The 26,677-nt window shown below is 43.3% G+C and overlaps 1 protein-coding gene across 1 annotated transcript in view; it reads left to right on the top strand.

Annotated features, from left to right (window-relative positions):
- csmd2 (CUB and Sushi multiple domains 2) overlaps nt 1–26,677 on the top strand; it is a gene marked incomplete at both ends in the record, with an annotated part of 400,982 nt that overhangs the window by 2,666 nt on the left and 371,639 nt on the right. Inside the window, one exon of the mRNA XM_083776184.1 lies at nt 25,651–25,867. Coding sequence (XP_083632310.1) covers nt 25,651–25,867 — 217 coding nt within the window. The remainder of the gene's footprint in view (nt 1–25,650; nt 25,868–26,677) is intronic.

The following is a 26,677-nucleotide window of genomic DNA, read 5'->3' as shown; positions in this document are numbered from 1 at the left end:
ATTAGAAACACACTTATTTAATTGATTTGCCCTCTGGGTTGCTTAATTTCCATTGGATTTCACGGGAGCGTTGAGAGACAGTATACACATGGCGAGGGTTTCTGACTTAAGACGTATTGAGTTGTGAACATTGCCCTGTCGCGCTGCTCTCCAAACAACTCCTCCCAGTGGACCCCCATGGCTCAATAGCAGGTAATCAACCTGCATTCATTCATTTAATCACAGGGATGGCAGCAGGGGGGTCGCTACGGGCCGGGTGGCAGGGTGGACATGACTCATCTCGTCTATATTTCAGCACATGTGTGCAGCACAGAACCCGAGCGGCCCAGTGTTGCCGGGTGTTGCTGTGTAGATCACCGCATGCAGCAGCGGGCGGTATTAGATCACCAAAGACATTCACTCACTTATGGCTGCTTTCACAGGGGGGGGATCACTTTTCGCTGTCTCCTCCTCCGTCGTCTGAATTTACCGCAAGCACTGCTCTCATTTATCAAACCATCTATTATTTAGGTCCATAAGTTGCAGTGTCACGACTCACGAGTATAGGCCTATTGCCTGCCGTGACGCAACCTCATGTAATGTCGCAGACTCGCAGGCTAGCCTATAGGCCCGTGGACTGGAAGTCTTGACGCCCGGTGCAGCTTTTATTCCAGCAATTTCCAGGACGCACGCGTGCTCCCCCTCGCACAGCCACAAAGGCCTGTGTGTGTGTGTGTGTGTGTGTGTGTGTGTGTGTGTGTGTGTGTGTGTGTGTGTGTGTGTGTGTGTGTGTGTGTGTGTGTGTGTGTGTGTGTGTGTGTGTGTGTGTGTGTGTGTGTGTGTGTGTGTGTGTGTGTTGGTATTATGCATTGCCATCCGCAAATTCTAACTCCATGTTTATACTACAACGTGGTGTTTTAATGCTGTCAGACGCACAGCCCTCTCCCTCTCATTTCTCTTTCCCCCTCCTAGTGCATCTCGACTCTGCATCTCACATTCCTTAGTGTCTGTTGAGTGAGTTCTCCCATCTGCTCTTCTCCATCCATCCACTGATGAGCATTGGGGGAGCTGAGGCTGTGGAAATGAAAAAACATCTCTTCTATTTACTCCAAACTGACAGTTGTGTGGAAGGCTATAATACAAGGCACCCATGCAGGGACCCCATGGGTGCCTCTCAAGGACCCCTTGACGAGCAGACCCCACTCTGAGAACCACTGGGCTATAGAGAAATGACAATAAGGAAGGAATGTAGGCGAGAGAGACATGAGCGAGAAATGGGGGGATAAATGCGCACCAGCAGAGAGATAATCCCGTCCTTGTGTCTATTTTGGTGCCGTTTTCGTGCTGGGGTGATTTTCCTCTCTGTAGTAAATGATCTGTTTGGAGGCTCATTTTCTTATCAGGCATCAAGCAGACTCCTATTTCTACACACAGAGCCCCTGCTAACAGCTTGTTAAGTGAGAGGCGTGCGTCCGTGCGTGCATGCGTGCGCGCATTCGTGCGTGCGTGCGTGAGTGAGTGAGTGCGTGAGTGTGTGAGTGAGTGAGTGAGTGCGTGAGTGAGTGAGTGCGTGAGTGTGTGAGTGAGTGAGTGCGTGAGTGAGTGAGTGAGTGAGTGCGTGCGTGCGTGCGTGCGTGCGTTCGTGCGTGCGTGCGTGAGTGAGTGAGTGCGTGAGTGTGTGAGTGAGTGCGTGTGTGAGTGCGTGAGTGAGTGAGTGCGTGCGTGATTGCGTGAGTGAGTGAGTGAGTGAGTGTGTGAGTGAGTGAGTGCGTGAGTGCGTGAGTGAGTGAGTGCGTGCGTGCGTGTTGCCACCCCACATGCTGATCAGGATGATTAGACTAAAGCACTGACAGGCAGGTCATTATTACACTGTATCCTGAGTGTTAACTCTTATTCACACTCCTAAAAGTGGAGTATATGAATAGGCCTTTACAGGTCCGTTTGTACACTCAGACCCCTTTTCCACCAGTTGGTTCGCAATGGGAACCGGTTCAGTTCTTTGTGGTTCTTAGTCCATGGGCCTGCAGAGCTCCAAAATTGGAACGTTAATTATGAATTGAGTGTGCAAAACCATACCTATATTAGATTGTTATCACCATGAACATTAAAATATGCAAATGAGGCAATATATAGGAAAATATGCAAATACTTGTAAATAAGAAAAAGCTATACTGTGGAAGGGTTGCCATATTAATTTACTTATATTGATAGACAATTTAATATAGGTATAGTTTTGCCAACTCAATTAATAATTAATGTTACAATTTTGGAGCTCTGGCTCATGGACTAAGAACCAAAAAGAACAAACCGGTTCCTATTGTGAACCAACCGGTGGAAAAGGGCTCTCAGAGTTGAATGAAAACTCTGGTTTTAACTTTTATGGTGTAGTCATACTCATGTGTACCCACATTATTATGACTATTGATAGATGGATAGATAGATATCTTTGTTGTCATTTAACATAATTAAATAAAATGCATAACAAAGGTTCGTTCCACTGGCTTGCACACTATACTCCTAGTTAAAAGAATGCTACAAGCCGGGGTTCAGATGACCGCATGTCTCAAGAACCATTCATCAAATTGACTTCAATAATGACTTGGCAGGTGGATTGATTGATGAGGACCCAATGAAGTGTGATGCCGAGTGTTAAAGTCAATCGGACAAGCGGGTAGGGCCAAGTGCTCATCCAATCAGCGTCATACTTGTTCCCGAGGCGTATTCCCGAGGACCAGAGCAAGTGCAGCGTGAAGTTGAACGTGACGAGAGGTTGTCTGAACGGGCATTGCACTAGTATTGTTTTTTATTCTGTCTGTCGCACACAGCACTGCTCTGTTTACACAGAGTGTGATTGTTCTTCTTTTCTTTTGTTTTGTTTTTTAAAGAGCTACCAATTAAGTGAGACGAGTGTGTGTTCTTTGCTTGCGTGCATGGCCCAGGTGGACACACACTGTTGCCAGTGGTTTGTAGTGAGAATCTCTCTTGTTTGTCCAACAACCAGTGATATCTCTCTCTCTCTCTCTCTCTCTCTCTCTCTCTCCCCCTGCGCTCTCTTCGTCTCTGGTGAATCACACTGTCATCTCTCTCCAGATGGCCGGAGCTCTATCATTGTTCTTTGTCACACTGAGACTGATCTCTCTCTCTCTCTCTCTCTCTCTCTCTCTCTCTCTCTCTCTCTCTCTCTCTCTCTCTCTCTCTCTCTCTCTCTCTCTCTCTCTCTCTCTCTCTCTCTCTCTCTCTCTCGCACGCGCGCGCGCGCACACACACACACACACACACACACACACACACACACACACACACACACACACACACACACACACACACACACACACACACACACACACACACACACACACACACACACACACACACACACACACTCTGTGTAGCTTTGAGCACAAGCCACTTTAGAACAGTTTCACCCTCTGAGCTGACCGTGTGGAAGAAGGCGGTGGAGGTTACACACATAAAGCCTCTGTGTTGTTTAAATACGGGTACAAATGTAACCATTTGGTTACAATGGTACACTATCAGTTACACGTTGGACTGCGTACCACTGAAGACAGAATATACGTTTGTGCACTCTCAGAGAGTTAAATTAGAAACTGTAAATGTGTAGACTGGGGTCCCAGAGTTGTTCTATCAAATGGACTACTAATGGATATCAAACTGGGGGTCCCTGTAATAAATAGAAATCACACCCGTGTGAAGTGAGTGGTTCAACTCCGTGTGGGGGTCCCCGGAAGTTCCAGACTCACAGGAACGTGGCCAGGGTTTCAGTCCGGTTCCGGCGAGCCGCCCCGCGTCCGAAACGGTCGAGAAAGGACAGAGTTACCGTGTGGGGGTCCCCGGGGGGGTCAGTTTGTGTGTGTGTGTGTGTGTGTGTGTGTGTGTGAGTGTGTGTACACTAAAGGGTCTGGTTGGGACAACAGGGTTTTTAAGGTAAACCACACCAATGCAACTCATTGTAACTCAATGAGTTGCATTGGTGTGTAGTTTACCTTAAAGGGATTGTGACATAAAAAAAAAAGGTTTTGGAATTGTTCTTGGTTTTTTTAGGTTTTCTAATCTCAATTGCACCCAAAAAACATGAACTTTTAACTTTCAGTAGATTTTCTGTGATCTGGGGTTTTCTGGCTCAAACAGGTGCTCTGATTTGCCGGCAGTAAGTGATGTAAGACCCTGCAAATCCCATATATGTCAATGGGATTTGCCAGCAGATGTCACTGTTTTCACTGTGTTGCCTGTTTTCATTGTAGCTCAAAAGGCTTCCAAACCCCATGGAAAACTTCAGACCACAGAAAATCCACTGAATGTTCAAAGTTCAGGTTTTTTGGGTGTAATTGAGGTCATAAAACCTAAAAGAAAAAAGAAAAAGAAAAATAAATGAAAATAAATGTCATAAAACCTTTAACCAAACGTCATTCCGTACTCGGACAGACAGACCCAGGGACACACATAGCTGTCTATAGGAGTTGATGCACCACTCAAAAAACAAAGTTTGAGAATCAGTCGGAGTGGAAACATCCAACCCAGCAGTCGGAATCAACTGGTGATAACCCTGCAGTTATATGGTTGTTTGAGGCTAAACGCTTATTCTGAATGCTTCTAAATGACCACACAGACACGCACAAGGTTCATTTTCAGTTACTCTAATTTACACTTCCGATGCTGTCGATGCATCGTGTGGACAGACATTGTTGTAAACAGATTTATCTGTCCTTGAACATATAATGCAAGTAAACCCAATCAACACTCTCTCTCTCTTCCTTCATGCAATGCACACAAACACGCACACACACAGGCACAGGCACTCGCACACATACACACACACAACCCAGGGAATACTATCTGTCTGAGCCCTCTGTCACTGTTTATTTTCATCCAAATTCAATCGGCTTCTTTCCATTTATTTTTCATAAATAGGAATTCACTACCACTGCTCTGTAACCACATTTACCCTGGCATCCCTTTTCTTGGCATGTCTTTATAGGCAATAATTGTCAAAACTAGCCAAGCCTGCTTCATTTATACTCGTGTCGTGTTCACAACAGAAGCTCACCGCGTGTTGCATTGCAATGTGTTGTGGCCTTTGCTTCTCTAAAATCCTCCCAAAGTGAGGCTGATGATTTATACGAATTTGGTTTAGAAAGTGAGAAGACTATAGCGGAGAGAGCCAACGGAGAACCTGAGGGTGAAGGAGGTATAGACCTTGTATTGTTCTGTTTCAGGTTCACCCAGGTGATGGCTGGCCACTCTGAGCACTCATCTGTTAAGCGGAGCTGTTATAGGGTCAAGGGTCTTGCTCAGGAGCACTTCGACACGCGTACCGGGCGGCAGGGGGGGTGGGGTGTATTGGGGACAAACCGGTGACCTTCTGATTACCAGACAGCCTCTATATCCACTGAGCTACAACTGGCCCTTATAAGGAGACGGAGAGACAGAGAGGGATTGAGTTGGTTCTTTAATGTGTCTTATCAGACATCAACCTTTGTAGAGATTGAAGATTAGATTCCGGCAGGTGGAAGAAGGTATCTTGTCCCTTCCATCTGTCTGTGTTATTCCTTCCCCTTGATGTCACACGCACGCACGCACGCACGGACGCACGCACGCACGCACGCACGCACACACACAATCTCTCTCTATCTCTCTCTCTCTCTCTCTCTCTCAGTATTGTCAGTAAGTGGTATGCAGGTGGTTTTTCAGGGGCAGAATCACAGTACAAGGACATGTTGTTTATTTTGAAAGCATGGCTCCTCGACCAAGCTGGGCTTCTTGGCCATGCTTGGCCTTCTTCTAGCCATCTAGAAGAGGGTCTGATGTCTCTGTTTGGTCCAGCGGTTCCTGGGATTAGGTCCGGAGCTATAATTCCAGGAACCGGTGGGCCAAACAGAGCCAAATGTCTTGTGCACACTGCAGTAGGCTACTGTTTATTCTTGTATTATTAATAATTTATTTGGTAGTATTCAAGTATTCAACTCAACTCTAATCTTAGGCATGTCATAGACGAATGACTTCATAGATCAGTGGTTTTTAACCCTTTTCATATCAAGGCCCAAATATTTATTGGGCATTTGAGCCACAGACATTTAATGAAATTTAGCCTCTCAGACCCAAAACTTTAAATATTTTGATATACTTCGATAAGATTTTGTTCACAATTCCATGCTGTTGGTACCATAGAGGATATAACAAGCAAACTACAAACGTTGATCAAAATAAAAATAACAATTCTTCTACATGCCGTTAGTACTGTCTTTAACGTCATAAATCTGGGTTTTTGCATGCCATTTAAAGATTTCAACAGAAGCCTTGCTTCTCTAATCTCTTGAGGCAAAGTGTTCCATCATTTGCGAGCGCAACAGAATGCTGCATCTACTATGCAATCATTTGCTGCAATTTGTGATATGTGTAATTAGCGCTGTCAAACTGTGCAGCACAGTGATCCTTTTCTCCTGGTTCTCAATTCTCAAGATCCCCCCCAAAAACATGTAGCCACTCTAGTTTTTCTAGTTTTTTTTTTAAAATGTAATTTTAAAATAAAAGAATGTTTGAAAATAGGAGCTCTGCTTCGTGATATAATGTCCTGTCTCGAGCTGGAGATGTTCAATTGCCGGCTCTGAAAAAAGGTTTTACAAAACCTGGGGTCCGTTTATGACATTCTACCACAACACACAAACGGTATAGTGTGCCGTGCCTATGCCTCGGCCACGCCAACCACAACTGAAACAAATTCTGCTTTGCTATTATAATCTGCTTTATTATTTTTATTTTATTTTTTGTAATTATGTATGCATGTATTTCGTGTAGTATTTTCCGACTATCCTTGGGATAGGGGATGGAGTTTTTTTTTAGTTTTTTCATATTTTGTCTGTTTGTCTGTATGTCTGTTTAATGCTTGCCCCTGGGTTTGTCAAAAAACTTTAATAAAAAGATTTTGAAAAGAAAGAAAATAGGAGCTCTACAAGCTCACAATGAATGGCATTGTGATGCGTTGTGAAATGTTGATCAACTAGTGTTGAATTATCCATGTCTAAAGTAGGGTATAAACCACTGCTTTATACCCTATATAAATATACTACACTTACTGTATACTCTATACCTATTGCTGCTACTGTACTTATAGCACATATTTATTGCTATAGGCCTATACTGTACATTTTCATATTCCCCTGTGTATTTATATTGTGTCTGTCTGTGTAAGAGTTTGTGCAAGCCCTGTCTTGCCTTTTAAATGTTGCACTGAGGTGCAGGAGAAACATCAGTTTGACTGCATATTTCTATGGCAATGAAGTTAACCTAAACCGGAACCTATGATACCTCAAGTCTAAAAACATCCACTGCCATCGACTGCTCCCCACGCACAAAAATATGGCATGCCTAAGAACAATTTGTGTAAGCAGTTAGCCTGTGCTTTATTATGTCTGCTGACTTTGCATAATGAATTCTAGATAATAAAATCGATAGTAACATTGAACATGAAACATGACACCACTTTGTCAGGAACCTTTGTCGGTTATGTGATTTCATCATGTGTCCATGGAGAGTCTCCAAATTGCTGACACTGTCAAAACTGAAGGAATTTGAACACCTATGAAAGATGATATTAATAATAACCCAGCCAACACACATACATACAGTATGGAGAATATAGGTTGCTACCTTCAGGAAGGAGATATGGTGTACCAGCATACAATAAGGTCAGACTAAAGAGGTCCTTTGTCCACCAGTCGACCTTGAGGCTTAATCAGGAGTTGTAGTAGCCACAGGATAATCTATTCTAAGCGATGGATATTGCTCTTGTCTTCATGTCTTTATGTATGTATGTAAATTGTCTTGTTTTTTGTGTTATGTCAAATGTGTGTATATGTGTTCTGCATACTTGGCTGCTGTGTCGCAAGACACAATTCAGTGTGAACTGAAAATAAAGTACTATATCATATCATTTCAGTACTATAATATATTGCACAACAGTGTTTCGTTCAAAAACAACAGATTTTCTTAGTGTGAAAATAAGTAATTTATTCACCATTTTAAGTCAGACTTCAATGGTAACTTCTTTCCACGTTTATCTCTCCAGCAGTGATAGCAAAGACTTGAGAAGAAAATAAACATCATGGATACTGTCTGTGGCAGGCTGGCATTCCCTTTGAAAAACCAATTTGCATAATTTATGAATCATTTATCGTTTATGAAAATGACATATTTGGGTAGTCTCATTTGCGCTATTTGAATTTTGTGCTTTTAAAATGATCTTGGCTTGATCATCTTGGGGTAGCCTAACAGTCATAGAGGTTAGGCACATGAATGTGGTCGATGGAACCTATAATGCATGGAACTGTAAGGGTCCATTAGGTTCCATTTGATGAACACTCTCAGGATTACAGATCCATTTGGTTCCTGACTATCAATCATTTAGCCTGGGGACTCACTGGAAGCCCTTCAAGCACCCCTCAAGGGTCCCTGGACCCCACATTGAGAGCCAGAGCACTATGGAGCTGAACATCTCTGTCCTGTTCAGTCTGACACCTCGGCCCTGGCCGAGTGCGACGACTGGAGTTCAAAAGGTTAAAGTGAGTAAGGGGAGGTATCGTCAAGCTGGCGCGTGGCTGATTGATCGGGGCTGCTCATCCGCGGTGGTCTGCGTCTCGCTGACAGATTGAACGGTCCTGTTGGGACAGCCGTGACCTGACCTTTAGATCAAGAGCACAGCGCCAGGGATGTTCAGAGGGAGACCCAAACATGCCTACACACACTCACACTCACACGCTATCGCTCACATGTACACATGCACATTACACGGACACTCGCGGATCAATACATTTTGTCCAGGGTGATCATCTCGGATGCTTAGCGCATCAATTATTAGTTAGTTATTAGTACTGCTAGTATTACTGCCATTGATTGGTGCACCTCCCTTTGGTCAGACTCTAAGGAGGAATTGCTGTAGTAATAGTTTTTATTTGACCTAATAGATTTACCTTCAATAGCCACTTCATTAGTGGGCAGTGGCACATATACTTTCTATTTGAATACGGCTGTCTCCCACTGACCACCCAGCTCTCTAGTATGGACAAAATGTAATCAATGCAATCAATTCATATGCATCATTAAGATGTTCAATGATAGAAAAAATACACTTGATTTAGAGGAATTTGTTTCATGAATCATGAATCATGAGTACATTCATTACTTTTTTGACATGGATCCAGGAGAATTCTTTCAACCCTTTAGTTCATTCACGATCACGAACTTGTGTCTGTCCTCAGACTGGTGCCTCCCTGTTTGGCAGTCAGCATTTATCGAAAGTGAAGCACTCACAGTCCATTGAAATATCTACAGCTTGTTGGAGTTCATATCGTTGCTGTCGGTTTGCATAAATCAGTGCTATTGAACACCATTTATGTCTGTAGTCTGTATGTCTGTGTTGTTTCGAAAATATCGAACGAATGGAACGTAATAAAAATGTAATTTCCTGGGGTCTATTAGGACTATAGTAAATAAAATAAAATAAAATTGCTATAACATTTTGTAAATAAATACATATTTAGCCCCATGCTCGAATTATCTTCTCTGGAAGAAACTCTCAAATTAGTGTACTGTTGTGAGTGGAGAACCAGTGACGTCCCAATTGGCCCCTAGACCTCCATTCGGCGCGTAATCAGTAACGAGGACATATGTTGGTGTGACATAAAGCGCATGACTTTCACCTATGTGTGTGTTACTGTAATACTGTTTTAAATAATGTGTTCTGACCTCACATCTGCCTCTGTCTTCTTCAACTGTATGCACTCATTACATTATTGCAGACGCTGTATATTGTGTTTCTCCTATAGCAGCAGACATTACAGGTTGAGTAATGCACTGAAGTAACCCAGAAATTAACTGAAGAAACCCTTCACGCGTTCACGCTGCTGATCTTGACCAGGAATGAACTGAAGGAACCCTTTACGTGTTCACGCTGCTGACCTTGGCCAGGAATGAACTGAAGGAACCCTTTACGCGTTCACACTGCTGACCTTGGCCAGGAATGAACTGAAGGAACCCTTTACGCGTTCACGCTGGACAGATGCGTGTCCACGGACATGTTCGCTCGCGCCCCTTGCTATGAGCACGCCTGGACGGGGCGTAACTCTAAACATGACGCTTTTGAAAACCGAGGTGTTAAAAGTATGAATACTTCTTTGTCCAGGCAGCCAAGCCAAGCCATTTATCTCCCACTTTACAGATAACAAGAATAGGGAGGTAGCTCGTTAGGATTGAGGACTCTGTTTTTCACTGCCTTCTATTTTCTCACATATTTCTGTAACCTAATTTCTTGAATACATTTATTTTTTATCCTTCTGCGTAATTTACGATGGCCTCCCGTGTTATTGATTAGCAAATACTATGTCAGTTTAGTTGATTTAACAACTTAATTCTTGGCAACAACCTGCCAGTTTTGATGAATTGAACAATGTGGACCCTGTTGTAAACAAGTGTAATGCTTAATTGGGTCGTCCACTCACAGTTAACAGTCTTTGTATTGAGTTTGTGCTTGAAATGTACTGTCAATTCTGCAAACTGTTAATAAATATTTCAATCAATCAATCAATCAATCAATCAATCAATCAGTGCTTATCTTTCCCCGAGTGGGGAGGAAGGCGAGGCATGGGAATCCGGGTGATGCTCCTATTCGCAAGTGCAAGAATGGTTGCTTTGATGATGATGGTAGCCGCTCGCCACCTCTCTCAACCTTCCACGGACGGAGAAAGGGAGGACAGGCTGGAGAGTCTTGCACAATGTGCCAGTCCAACTAGGTCAAAAGTGGCTATATTTCAACCATAGACTGTAAAAAATATGGACAAAGCGTTCCCCGGGTCTAACATGAACGTAAAATGAAGCCTGTAATAATATGCTAATTCCTGATGTAAGTCGCCATCTTTGGTACCAGCTGGCCATTGGCTGGCTCCGTTTTGTATACCAGCTGGTCATTGGCTGCCCAGACAACGAGGCGGGACTTCCCCCCTTCTTCTCCGTTGGTTTTTATTTTGACTCGAGTGGGAGGGGAATCCCGATCATAGACTGTAATGGTAGCCACGCCCCTCAGAACATACGCGATGTTTTTTTTTCTTTATGGTCATTTTTTTAATTAATGGGACCATAATTTTCCAAAAAGAATATTATGACATTAGAAATGAGACTTTAAACTAGTGACTGGAAGAAGAAAGTATTCATGACCATGTTTATTAAGGTAATACAGTCTAGGTGAAGTTGGGCCAAAATACATGGGCCTCTATGGAGCTATGGGGCTTTTTGGGTCCGGTCCAGCGCCACAACAGGCCATTATATGAACTACCGATTTCAAATGAGGCTTCACGAAATATCTGGCTGACTGCCCCCCTGATTTCAACGCCTCAGTGGAGCCGGTTGAAGTAAATTAGCCACACATACACATGTATTCTAACATTTAACCCCTTGCGTCCCGGTATTCTATACGGGTTCATGCAGGCGGAACAATGTGAGAATGGTATGCTATGACCTGACCAGTCTGAGGCGCGTTATCTCTTCACGAGAGTTCGCGCAGTGCACAAGTGGAAAAGCAGCTATAAATCTCTGCCTCATAAAAGCCATAGATTAAAAGTTGCGAGTGTGTAATCTTCCCCTGTATCCCTCAATCGCCGACGCCTCATACGAAGTGAGATTGGGACGAGCGAACATGCGGGAGGCATAGAGAGTCTCTCGTGTGGCTTTGATGCCTGCGCCGGAACATGTAATTTACATATATGTGTATACAGACAGACAGACAGACAGACAGGCAGGCAGGCAGACAGACAGACAGACAGACAGACAGACAGACTCTCGTTCTGCAACGGTAAAGTGAAAAGTGAAAGGTCAGTGTGCTTATGATGTCTATGGGAACGGATTTTTCAGAATCCATTTATCTCGTATTCTGGTGCGTGTGTGCGTGTGCGTGCGTGCATGCAAGCTGCATGCATGCGTGTGTGGGTGGGCGCTTGTTAGGGGGGGGGGGTGCAGTCTTTTGGGAGAGAAAAATGGGGATTTGTCTTGCGTGTATTAGCCTTCATTGCCGTTGTCATGGGAACAGAATGTAGCCTCCATGATGGGATACTGAACGGGACTCCTTCACCTCCTTCATCTTCTTTCTTTCCCCGCCTCTCTCTTTCTCTCTCTTAATCTCACATGTACACACACACATGCACAGCACAGCACAGCACAACACACACACACCGTTGCAGCCCCGCTCACAGCGTGTTGTGTGGGAGGTCTGTTTGGACCAGGGTTGAATAATAATAATAAATAATAAATATTATAAATAAATTATATTATATTTATTTTATTATATATTATATTATAAATTATAAATAAATCCCCCGCAAAGACAAGCTTCTGTCTGAATGTAAAGATCATCAATCATAATCTTTATCGCTGAACGTGTTGTTTTCCTTCCGTGTCCTGGACACGAGGTTGGCTCAGTAAATAAAGAACGACATACACAGAGTGATAACGCCAACATGCCAGAGGGCATCGTTCAGACGACATGATGAGTTGAAACGTGTTTTTAGTAAATTACATCAGCGAGGAAAAGAGAAACACGTGGTTGCACATTGTAAAGCAAACATTGCAGCCTGTACTGGATATGTTGTCTATACTGCTGCATATGGTGTTATGGGTGCTGTTTGGGGCCATTAGTATCATCATTTGTGACCAGATTGCCATTGGATGTTTTATTTTTATTTTCGTTTTTTCATGCCATATGAAAGCAGGGAATCATAGTTTCAAATTTACATATTGGTTGTTCAGTTTTACCCACCAGTTTTGGAGACATGGCTTACAGAGTAATTAATGTCTTGCAGAAAACAGCGAGTTGAGAAAAGGCTTGAAAGGGTCACTTCTGTCTGTGGACTCTAACATTACACCTAGCTAATTGTTTAAGCATTTATTTCATATTTACATGTCTATTTCAGCTCTGACATTTATTTCAGACATGCTCTAGTATGTGAACAGTGTGTGTTGGGGGGCTTCTGGTTAGCCTGTTAATGCTGCCCCCTCCCCCTTCTCTTCCTCTCAGAGAACACACACTCCACTGTTAACCGTCAGTGCGTGCGTGCGTGCGTGCGTGCGTGCGTGCGTGCGTGCGTGCCTGCCTGCCTGCCTGCCTGCCTGCCTGCCTGCCTGCCTGCCTGCATGCATGCGTGCGTGCGTGCGTGCGTATGTGCGTGTACTGACAATAGAAACGATAAGCAGGAAGGCGCGGGGGGTGGGAGGGTGATGCAGGTCCTGGAAAGGCAACAGTATCATGATGGACACACCGTGGTTGGATGTGCTGCTACAGTATTATCCGCCCTGCTGCTGAGATCCTCCTCATGCATGCCATCTCCCCCTCTCACCCAATCCCACCATGTCGTTCTATTTGGAACCGAAAGCTCAACGTACAGAACTTCATGGATGGCGGCTAGAGATGGAGTGTATAGAGAGCCCGTTTGGGAAGCAGATGGTCTCCGGTTCGATTCGGGGCCCCGCCAATGTGCCGAGGTGTCACTAAACTGCTCCCTGCACCCGAGCTCCTGGGTGTGCGTGTGCGTGTGTGCGTGTGCGTGTGTGCGTGTGTGCGTGTGCGTGTACATTTTGTGGGTCGCTACAGGCATCAACAGCAGCTGAGATCTTCAGAGTTTGAAGACGCTACAGCAATGGCAGGGTGTAATTGGCTCACGGTAGAAGGTGTCTTGGGACCTTGGAGGACAAATCTCTTGCGAGGTCTTGTTAACGTAGAAATGTGTGCCGGGCTGTCAGCACGGCTGTAAACACACTCGGTCCCTGCTATACTTGTGTGTGTGTGTGTGTGTGTGTGTGTGTGTGTGTGTGTGTGTGTGTGTGCGTGTGCGTGTGCGCGCGTGCATATACAGTATATATACAATTAAGTACAGCTTTTCCAGCCTGTGTGAGTGTACTTTTACTCCACAGTTATACTACATTTATTTGAAAACGTTACTTACTAGTTACTATAGTTACTTTGTAGATTAGAGTCAAGTTTAAATGTATAGGTATCAGTCAAAAAGGAGACATCGAAAAGGAAGGATGGATGGGGAAGGATCAACATATGGAATGTCAGCCCCATAGGAGATCTAAAGGGTATGAGGTTTGAGGTCAGATGTAGAGTTGCTGCATGGCCAATATTGATGACATCAGGGATCTCCATATATGGGCTTAATATTGTTGACATCAGGGCTCAGGGAAAATAGCGATCTGCAAGCTCCCGATGCATTGGGAGCCTATAGATCTGCTATTTTCAAAAATATATTATACATTTGAAATTCTTAAATGGGACACTATGCACAATGAGAAAGAAGTACTGCCGTAGCAGACAACCCGCAGCACTTCTGAGATGAAGAAAATGCCAGCACTCATTGTATGTCTTTTTCACGCTGAGGAAGGCCATACAGGCCGAAATGCGTATGTTTGTTCATTCTCGTCAGAGGTAAATAAAAAACACTGCACAATGACTACTTTTCATTTTGGTACTTTAATAATGACATTTAGAAGCCAATACGTTTGAACTTTTACTCAAGCAAATGTTTCTATATGCAGTATTAATACTTTTACTTAAACCCTAGAACACTAAACATCCTTTTTGTCACACCATCACTAAACACGGGTAGGCCTACATTTTACCCAATGTACACATGACTTTTCACACAAAAAAAACGAAAAATGGATATACTGTAATAGTAGTGGGTGATGGATGGTGGGTGGGTGTGTGGATTTTTTCTCTACCACTAATCGTGGGTGAAATTCACCCGAACACGTGCCTAAAAAAACAAAAAAAACAGGGATGTGGGCAGGGAAACAAACCGCTACCTTCTATGATGTGCACTGAGCAGCATGAAGTCACTGAAAGACCCACCCACCTCTCAGACATCAGCAACATTATGAAAATTACAAAAATATAATTGTCCGGGTGAAAATCACCCGTGTTTAATGTTCTATGGGGTTAAGTAAATAAATGTGAGTACTTTTGCCATGCACCACTGTGTGTGTGCCCATGCTGCAGTGCTGGGGGCTTCTTCCACGCATGCATGCATACATGCCGCCTCCTCTATCCACACATGCATGCCTCCTCCTCTACCCTGTCCTCTACCTGATTATCTCTGCCAGGGAGGTAGACAGGCGACACCGCCGCAGAAGGTAAATAACCCGCGGTGCTCCACTTAATCATTCACTGTGTCCCTCTTGGCTTGCCGCATGGCTAATCAGATGTGCTACCTAAGCTATATGGTATTCCAAGTGTATTAGTCCAGTGGTTCCCAAACTGTGGTGCGCCCTCTAGGGGGGTGTGTGACATGAAAATGTTAATGGTGGCTTTATGGTGTTATTTAACACAAACGGCAAAATCCGGTAAAATGCCGGTGTAAGGAGATGTAGTAGCGGCGTGTAAGTCAGTGCAGTGACATTCCTCCTCCCCGCAGCACCCCCCCCACCCCCCCCACCCCCCCCCTCCCTCACACATACAGCGGCACAGTTTCAACTTAAGACAAGACAGCCCAAGACAAGCTCCCAACAGACTAATAATTAATCAGTTGGGAGCTTGTAAATCGGCTATTTTGGGCACCCGGCACCATCGTACGATGGAGTGGAATCACTCTCATGCTTCATCTGATTCTTGATGCATCCTGCACCGACAAAGGCACATTCGCCTATACCCTTCTCTCCGAGCGGCATTATTGGCAGTTAAATCCTGTGGAAACAAACAGGCACTGGCGAGGGCCAAGCATGGTTATAGGAAGGCTATTCACCGATGCCTTCCGCTGCATTTGGCTTGTCTGTAATGGCCTCGGCTGGGGCATTACCCTAATGTATGGAGGTGAGCCGGCGCGCTGAGCTCTCCCATTTCCATTTTAATGGTGGCCATCTTGAGGTTAATTCGGATATGATGCGGTCAACGCATGCATATGCGCTGACATGTCAAGAGACAAATAGTGATGCCGGGAGGATCTATTGGGCGTGAGGGCTTATCTATTCTCAAAGGAGGCACTTACTGGCATACACATAATCTGGCCATACACATACTATGGCGCTCAAAAGTGCACCCACAAGCACATATGCACAGCAGCACAAACACAGAAGAAGCACATACAAGAACAGACACACACAAACATCACACTCAAGGGATAGGGGATATCGTGTAGCTTTGTTGTTGGTTAGACAGTGAGGGAGGCGTACATTTTGGTTTAACTTGATCCTCACTTTGAGTCAACATGTTTCCCATATATCTCTATCAATTTCAAACCCCCACACTTAATAGTTCTCTCCTGAGATTGCAGTCGCTCCACACAGATCTAGATTGGACAGAAGACAGAAAAATGTACGCCTCTACATCGATGCTACTGTGGGATTTGTTTATGTGTGCTTCTGCAGGGAGGTTGCCTGTGGATCGCAGGAGCAAATTATGTTGTTTCCCTGTTGAGCGCCACTGTAAATCCGTCTGTAATTGTGTACTCAAGGTGGTGGTTGCTGTGCATGCAGAGTGGCGACAATATACAACAGGCTAAGTCAAGGTGTCCCTGGCAATGGGGATGCATAGGAGTACATGTGTGTGTGTGTGTGTGTGTGTGTGTGTGTGTGTGTGTGTGTGTGTGTGTAGACAGACACACATACCTTCAGGGGTTTATGATACAGCTGAAGCGTCCCCGCAAACACATGGATTTGCAAACAGTGCAGTTTTTATCACTATACCTCTGTACAAGTGTCACACGCCCTGCGTGTCTCATGACCTCCACAGCCAATTAGAGCTCTCTCTCTCTCTCGTTTTCTCTCTGTCTGTCTCTCACTGACTGGCAGCTTCAATCCTTCATAAAGCCTAAACCCATATATTCATACAGTGTGTATATGTTTTATTTTGCTGTACCTTTCACTTCAACTACACACTGAGAAATAGGTATTTGTAAAAAAAAAAGTATGTGGATGAAGTGAATATTTATATAATTGCAGTATTTGTTATATATTTATACCCTACTTTATATTTAAAGTAGGGTAAAAGCACGATCTACATCTGAATGTACACGTGCATATAGATTAAAACAATGGTTTTGAAAAACATCACACTCGTGTGAGTTATCATCATACATCACTATACATCAGCCAATCAAATCATCACATTCCGTGCTACAAACACACCTACCCACAAAACTGTGCAAAGGATGGGTTAGCGCCCCTCAAAAAAAAAAGATTACATTATTTGCCATGTAAGACGTGTGAGGAATTGGACGCGTGATTTTTCATATACATTTTCTTTTTTCTTTTTGGATTGAATAACGTCTGTCCCGGTGGAGTTGTATAGTTCCTGCAGTGTGCAGTCGCAGCAAGGTCCCGCTATGCGCCTGTTTAGCTGATGATGCACGGTGCCAAGCACACCCTGGCACAAAAGGCAAGCACTTTCTGAACACCTCCCGGTTGTCACCTACAACCCCGGTAAACCTTTCAACGTGGGCCAACGTAACCCATAAACATGGTCTGAATGAGTGGTATTAAAAGGCAAAGCACACAGACTCAGCCATCTTAAGAGAACATAGCAGTAATTAGCGTTCGTCAGGTCTTTGCTGAGCACGCGTTTTTGAAACTGTTTCACATTTATAATTCCCCCCCCCCCCACCTCCAAACACACACACACACACACACACACACACACACACACACACACACACACACACACACACACACACACACACACACACACACACACACACACACACACACACACACACACACACACACACAGGCATTTACCTTCTATACGTGAGGGCTTTTAAGGTTGGTTTGGGTGCATGGAGTGTGGTTAAAACAGCGTGGCCAGCACTCTGTTTATGGAGTCTTTAACGGTGTATCTTTGGGGTCAGCTCCAGGGTCGGCTCTAACCACGTGAATTTACTCTTAGAGGGGTGCTGGAGCAGGTATGCGGCTCCCTGCAGCTAATTTCATAATGCATGCTGGAGGGAGGCGAGTTATGGCCCGAATAATTCAAGCAAGAACCCAAGCAGAGGAGACACTTAATCAAACGCTTGGTGTGTCAAAGCGTGGTGGGGGAGGCACGGGTGGGGTGGGGGGGGGTTGTCTTTTTTATATTTTACTTCAGCTTTTTCTGACTCATTTTTAGCCCAGCTAGAGAGAGGGCAGGGATCGGAAGTCACTCGTACATCCCCTGCGGGTCACCCAAACCACACCAAAGGGTCGGGTTGGGACAAAACAGTTTTTAAGGTAAACCACACCAATGCAACTCATTGAGTTGCAAGGAGTTGCATTGGTGTGGTTTACCTTAAAAAACGTTTTGTCCCAACCCGACCCTTTGGTGTGGTTTGGGCTTTAGAATCATATCATGTAAGAATTGTGGTCCAAAAATAAACACTATTGTCCCCAGACTATTGTCAGTGAGGTGGCTTTTTATGGTTCAGGATAGTCAGTCACTCCTATTATTCAGTTTAATGTTATTCTGTAATTCGGTTAGCGTTTTCTCGCCGTCAGTTGACGCTTTAAGCATGGCCACCCGGGGCGTCATGTGTTGGGGTGGCATGTCCTTTTTCCATAGGCTCCTTTCTTTCTTCTATGAATTCTCCAGTTCTGTTTCAATTCATTGTTTCTTGTGAAGCTTTTTCCACATTGGTTACAGTTGTACTGCATCCTTTTATCCGATCCTGGCTTGTTTCTTGTATGAAACAAAATGAGTTACAACAAGAATAAGATGTATCGGTCACATGACGTCTTACGATGTCATTTTGTGCCCTACACAAACAATTAAGTCCATAGACTTGGCCTGCAAACGATTTATGTCATTAGTGCCTTCACAAGGCACATATTGGAGCGACAAACACTTCCGCACACAACTCATATCGCTGTTAATTACAGTACTATTATTCCACATTATAGTGGATTATAGTGAGGGGGGGATTATGAAAATAGTGCACTATATTGTGACTTGAGAGTAGAGAATATTGTCCCTTTAGCTCTTACACTTTGTTTATTTTAGCCACACTTTAACTAAGTGGTTAAAGCAGTTCTCTTTTGTTCCCTTGTCATGATCTCTGCCTTGGGTTAGCGCGCATGCTAGATTATTACGTGTTCAGGAAGTTGTGGGTTTGAGTCCGTGCTACGCAATCCCCTCTCCTCCATCCCATTACATCCCCTTCAGTCTAGCCTGTGAAGCAGAGCAATCTGGCTGGAAACTCGCCTCATTAACACGTCCTAATATAAATCAAACAACTAAAAAGGCCCTTAACGTCCACAAAAATGGATTTTCAAGTGAAGTTTGATGTGTATTTTACTCCAATTCCATTTTGACCATCTATTTTCCAGCATCGGATCTATACAGCCAAAAGACTCTAAAAAGCACCGTAGCAGTCTTTCTTCCCAGATTGTGTGTGCCATTATCGATTTGAGAGCTGGTTGCTTGGCACAGGTACTGATGCTAAAAACTGAGAAGCCCTCTGGCAGCCACAACAGACCCATGCTCAATCATATAATTCATTCATTCATTCATGCTTCTTTTAATTTCCCCTCATACATTTGCTTTGTCTACCTGGTTACGCGGCATGTTGCATGACCTCATGATAATGGCCACACGCCATGATGAGTTGATGACGCACAGCGGTTTAGATTTGATTACCCGAGGCACACTCCATTGACATCCTTTTCAGCGTCTCTGCATTTCAATTTAAGTTCAGTCTCCCGAATTGTAATTCAATTACCTTGCCCTTCCAGGTAGTGCTTTGAATAATCATGCCCTCCCGACCACATCAACCCCGCTGACTGTCAAATCCAACTTATTCTCTACATACAAGAGAGGTTCAACGTCCTTTCTCACCCCTATCAAGCTCTCCTATATAAGCCATTGATCCACGTTTGTCTGATAGAGGTCTTTAATGAAGGGGATGATGAGGAGATTGACCTGACTGCGTCTATGGAAATTAGCCAGGAGAGAGTGGGAAGGTGGAGATTTTACCACCATATTCGTATTGATCAAAATTAATGTGCTGGAGTGGTTGAATTCTTGGTCTCTGGATGAGACCTGCATGTACATTTTTGTTAATGGTGGATCATATACCGTCGTGCCTTGATGCACTTCTGCACGTCTGCTATGGTCTTCTGGGTGGATAAGGAATGTAAACATGATTTCTTATTTATTTTCTTTGTCATATATACAGAGAACAGTCCTCTTGCACATGTGACATACACACATGTGTTGTCACATTTTTGTTTTATTACCGTATGTGTTTCTTCTTGTATTTTCAACTCTAGAACACTAAACATATTTTTGTTACACCATCACTAAACAAGGGTATATTTTACCCATTGTAAAATATTCTATAAAAAATATTTCTCATCAAAATATATTGAAGTAGGCCTACAGCAAGACATGGCAACTTGAGGTACTCTTGGGGTACTCTAGGGCTATCATAGGGGGGCAAAATCCGTAAAAAACTTGCATATTATTAAAAAGATATTCCTAAAACAAAACAAGAGAAAACTATTGGAGCTGGGAACCCATTCCACCCATTCCTGCAGGGACATGTGAGAATGGTCCAGTGGAGAGAAAGGAAAAAAAAATCCATTGTGGGTGTATGGCATATCATACTATCTCTTAACACAGGTGAAATTCACCCGAACACCTGTAGAAAAAAACAGGGATGTGGGCAGGGAAACAAACCTACCTTCTATGATGTCACTGAGCATCATGAAGGTACTGAAAGACCTACCCACCTCAGACATCAGCAATATTATGAAAATTACAAAAACATAATTATTGTCTGGGTGAAAATCACCTATGTTTAGTGTTCCAGGCCAGGGTTAAGAGCCTTAATTATTGTGTATTGGGAATGAGCAGGCCTATTCCACGTTTCACCACAAGGTGGCAAATCTGTTTTTGACACAGGTGTTAGTAGTTGGTCAGATGACGTCTCCATTCAGATGAACAAGGAAGAGATGAAACAACACTCAAACTGACTGTCTCCCGTTTTCCCTGTTAATTCAGGTAAATTAAGTATTAGAACACAACATATGTTCAATATGAGCACTTTGTACTAACAAAGTACCACAAAGTAAGTAGGCCTATTGGTTTTATTCCAGAAATGACGTCAGTTTGTGTTTAGTTAGATTCAGGTCTAGCAGTCAAATGCATGGCAGCCATTATTCCCGCTGTTTAGGCTACAAAGTGACGTTTTGGTTTGTTTCAGTGACAGTATTATTTTGTGTTGCTCCCTTAGTGTTAAAAGCTTTAGTCTAGTAATGCTTATTTTCGTTATTATATAGTGAATTCTCTCCAGTATGCCAAAGTAGGCTAAGTAGCCTATGTCCATTGTAGTATGCCAATACTTGTTTTCAGAACAGAATGCTTCTGAAGTATTTGAGTAATGTGATTTCATGATGATAAGTTCATGGTGACATGACATTTTAAAATAATTCATTCTAAACAGATTGGTAAAAGCCAAAGAGTATATTACAGTATTGATTCTGTGAAAACTGTAAACACATGGGAATGGGAATATGAATGAAAAGATGCATATGGTGATTTTGATGAATATGTAAGAAAGAAAAAAAGATGGGTTTATTGATATTTTGTACTGAAAATGTGAATATTGAGACAGTAACTGAATCTCTTAAAAACAAAGAAAGACTGTATCCAGATAGCAGATAACACGAAGATGCCAAATTAGTATTAGTATCCTCCTGGGTTTTAGACAGCTGATGGATGGAAATGAAGCTCCCACCCACTCCAGGGACAGTGCACACATATAGACATCAAAGGGGGCTTGAGCCCCTGCCCTTTAACCCGTCTGTAAAACAACTGCCCTCTCCAGACCATGAATGCAGCATTTACTACATGGTGAAAGTAATGAAAATGCCACTCCTTTCCATGCCATGCCGGAAAGCAGCATTCAGCCTATTATTATTATTTTTGTAATCTCCCAATTTAGTCATTCATATTAGGCCGATGCATGTTGGGAACAATGCCTGTTGGGAGAGCAACCCGGAGCATGGCCCTCTGGTTATGCAATTCATAACCAGGGGCCGTGGATTCAAATCCCTAGGTGGACATGTATTTTACTGCTGCATCACAGGAGCACCTGTTGTCATGAAAAAATGTTTATATATAGTTATTTTAATCTCAGTGTGTGTGATGTGCTTTACTTTAAATTATTGATTGATTGATTGATTGATTCATCCATCCATCCATCTTATCCTCATATCAGTTCTATAGTTCCAGGGTTTCAGTCCGGTTCAGCTGTCCCATATAGATTTGTAGTTCCAGGTTTCCAGTCCGGTTCAGCTGTCCCATATAGATTTGTAGTTCCAGGTTTCCAGTCCTGTTCAGTGTCCCATATAGATTTGTAGTTCCAGGTTTCCAGTCCTGTTCAGTGTTGCATATAGATTTGTTCAATTGGCTCTGCAGCAGATTCTGAACAGCAAAGACAAATGATACCTTTGTGTGTTTCTTATTATAATCAAATTCCCAGACATGCAGTCACTTCTTGCATCAACCGTGAAATGTGTTGTGAATTTGAGTGAGTAGGGTTTAAATGTCACACATCCCATATGGGGCGGCAGTGGCACAGGAGGTAGAAGAGCGTCCGCTTGGGAACCCAGTTCGAACCCGGGCTCCCCAAGAGTTAGTGTCGAAGTGTCGTTGAGCAACGCGCTGAACCCCTATTTTTCTCCCGATGAGCAGGTTGGTGCCTTGTGTGAATGTTCTATGCACAATCATTGTAAAGCACCTTGGATAAAGGCACTATTACTATATAAATGCATCATTTACCATTTTTTGGGCTCTCACCCAATCCCACATCTACACGAAGAGAAAGAAAATAAATGATGTACAACGTACAGTACATTATGTGTGCTTGTTTGTCTTATTCCCTCGTCAACATTTTCAAAAATAGTAAAAGTAGCAGATCTGCAAGGTCATTTGGCATCGCGGCATGTTGTGCGGCTATTTTCGCTATAGACTACGGCAAATATACCGTGGTGGTTAAATAACTTTATACGAACAAATAAATAAACGGCAGGCTCCATGTTCCAAAAGAACATTAAGTTCTCGCTCCTGGCCACTCAGAGATTATCTCAGCTGTGCAATGTTGACTCTTTTTCATTATCTTCATTCTTGAAGTAAAACATGAAAAGCACCCTGTCATTAAACTGTTTATTTGGCAGAGAAGCAAACATTTGAATGACTGAGAATTGGTCCAGGTTTACTTCTTTCTTCCTTGCTCGTTGCTCTGCTTTCATGCTTGCCACTTGATTACCTAAGTTATTCCCCACTGGTTTCCAGGCAGGAGGCCTATTTGGGAGTGAAAGGATTTGGAAGGATTTGAAGCTTTGGGGTTAGGGCTGCCCAGCAGTGAATACACACAAAGGTTGCACAGGCTGCATGTTTCACCAGCTCCGACTGAAGTCCCTGGAGGGATTTTACAGTAGATTTAGTTTTATTATTTATATCTTTGACTTTCGCGCATCAAAGGTATACATTTGTTGAACAAGGTTCATGTATTTTTTTAATGCTTAAATTAGCTCATTTCCATACATTGATTTATCTTTTGTACAGTATCCCCATGTGTTATGTTGTTGGTATTTTTTTGAATAATAATGTGTGTTATGCAGATAACAGATGTCCTCCAATTAAACTCTCCAAATTGCATTTTAATCAGGCAGCATTGAAATGGAGGACTGTGGCTAAGGCAAACAAAGGCAAAATAAACAATCATTTGAATGAAGAACATTGTAAGAGAATGTATTCACTGTACACACTAGTGTATATAATGTATTCTTGCATGACCTTCTCATCTGCTCCATCTATGATGGGGGATGTGCCTCTGTTTCAACTAAAACAAAACAACAACACGGCTATTTTAAGATGGAGGTCCGCGGCCAAATACATATTAATTTGGAGGTCCTTGATGTGAATAAGTTTGAGAACCACTGTACAAAACAGTATAATATTGCATGTTTGAATGTATTGTATGGATGTAATTCATTTCAAGGGTCCAAATAGCGGTATTTTATGCAATTAGGTCCTTTTGGATGCATGTGGACACTCACTCACACTAAATTCCAAAAGGGAATCAGAGTTGATCTCTATATTTGTGCGGCTCACAGTGAGCTGTAATCTGACAGCACATGCTCAAGCTGTCTTGGAGTTGACAGTTCCCCGTGCAAATTAACTTTGACGTTAACCTTGTTCACACACACACACACACACACACACACACACACACACACACACACACACACACACACACACACACACACACACACAGGTGGGTGTGTGTGAGAGAGAGAGAGAGAGAGAGAGAGAGAGAGAGAGAGAGAGAGAGAGAGAGAGAGAGAGAGAGAGAGAGAGAGAGAGATGTGTCTGTCAATGTGTGAGTGTCGAGCGATCAACAACAGATCACTACTATAATCACTGAGTTCCATGTACATTACAGGGGTTGGCTCAGGGGGTAGAGCTATAGCATCTTGGAATCGAAAGGTTCCTGGTTCTATCCCCAGCTCCTCCTGGCTTTGTGTCTTGCTCACATTACAAGATAATCAGGGATATTTTGGTCCGGAAACACCACTCGTCATTCGGAGCGGGAGTTCCCTATCTCAGTGTAGATCTGGCATGTCCCCGACTCCCCGGCATCGGTGTGTGAATGAATGGATTTGTTTTTACGTCCCGTTTTTACCCCGTCCATAGTATAGCCTTTTGTTGACAGACAAGTTGCAAAGTTGCAGTCAATGTTTTACTGTTTGGAGGAGGCAAGATTCATGTAGGCTACTTATTGGCCAGTTTGTGACAAAAAATTTGCCTTTTATGGTTATTTTTTTCAGTTACCACAACACAACACAACACAATTTCTTTCTCATTAAACGCATGCATGTTGCACACACAACACGGCGCCGTACAAAGACATACAGTACACTTTGGAGTGCTACTCAGGATTAGAAGTCCCACACCACCATGTTGCATTGTGCATACTGTACATCAAGGTTTAATGTGGTCCACTGATTAAGAGTCTGATGACACAGACATTTAGACTGGGGATGCTCTTCCGTACTTTTCAGAGCAGTGCGTGCAAGTCCTTTTATGAGAATGGCAAATACTGCAAAAGAGAAGTGCATGAAGTTAAGTGTAAGGTGGTGGCGTGCGTGCGTGCACGTGTCTGCCATCTCACAGACGCTGTGAAAGGGTGAAAGCGAATGTGTGTGTGACGGAGGAGGTGAGAGAATGTTGGGCTTACCAGCTATTTAGCACAATTTTTCCTAATGACTTATCACACTGTAGGTGCAAATTGGTGTTGCATAAGCGCGTGTGTGTTGTGTGAGTGTGTGTGTGTTTGTGTTTTACTATGTTTGTGTGGCTCAGAATTGGTTTGCATATTTATTTGCATTTGTAAAATGTACATACATTTACATTTCTGAACTCTGCTTCAATTTCCGGTTTAAAGGCTTTGTGTGTGTGTGTGTGTGTGTGTGTGTGTGGCTCAGTTGGTTTGTGTATATTTATTTATTTGCATTTGTAAAATGTGCAAGTCATTTACATTTCTGCACTCTGCTTCAATTTAGAGGTTATTATGGCTTTTGAGTGTTTCTTGTGTAATTGTCCACTAACCAATTTCTATTTGTCCTCTCCTCTGTCCTATACAGCTCAGAACTGCAGTTACACACTACACAGTCCCAATGGGACGATAGAGAGCCCAGGCTACCCCTATGGGTACCCCAACTATGCCAACTGCACGTGGGTGATCGTGGCGGCCGAACACAACCGGATACAGCTGGTGTTCCAAGGTTTCGCCCTGGAGGAGGACTTTGACCTCCTCTCTGTGTACGACGGTCCGCCCAGCCCTGGGAACCTGCGCACAAGGTGATGCCCAAGTTTTAATTTGTGCGTGCGTGCGTGTGTGCGTGCGTGTGTGAGTGTGTGCAAAACTGTGCATGTACAAATGTGTACAAAAGCCTTCCTTAAACGGTTCATTTCTGCTTTCCTCTTCCATTAACCTGAGATTTCTTTATTTTTGTACTTACTTTAGCCTATATTAAGATAATGGACACAGTGAGGATACATTTCAGAGTTTATTGATTGGTAGCTTTTTTGGAAGTGAAGGCTTACGCAGTATATTATTTTATACCTTCATACATTACTGATGTTTCACCAATGCACATGGTGGTTATATAGAATGGTATTTGTGTTAAAAAAAATCGCAAAGGCTGAGCTTTTGGTGATAGTCATTATAGCATGTATGACTAGCCTATGTCTAGCCTACATTGTATGTCTAATATGCATATAAGCAAATCAGCACCCTTATAAAACTAAATCCAAATACCTCAACATTTTACTCAAGTACAGTACTTGAGTTTACACCACTCTCTCACACACACTCCTCCTCCTCGTCTCCCCTTCCTCGTCCTCTGACGCTGTGCCAGTGGGCATCCGAGCCGTGTCTTTCCTACAGAAAAGACATTGAAAGAGAGAGGAAAATCCATTATGGATCGACATGTTGTACCACTCTGCTCATCCTCTCCCATGCCTGGACCTCTGGGCATCTGTTGTACATATCGACTCTCTCTTCTGGGATATAGAGAAACCGTTCGGCTTTCTTCAGTGCTTGACAAGCGAAAGATGAAGAGAATAGAAATAAGAGAAATGTGGGGGAAAAAAGATGCTCAGAAGTCA

Source organism: Protomyctophum parallelum (genome assembly GCF_964188405.1).
Source record: "Protomyctophum parallelum genome assembly, chromosome: 1".
NCBI classification, from domain to species: Eukaryota; Metazoa; Chordata; class Actinopteri; order Myctophiformes; family Myctophidae; genus Protomyctophum; species Protomyctophum parallelum.
The sequence above is the reverse complement of the archived record's forward strand: the minus strand, read 5'-3'. Positions and strand labels throughout refer to the sequence as shown.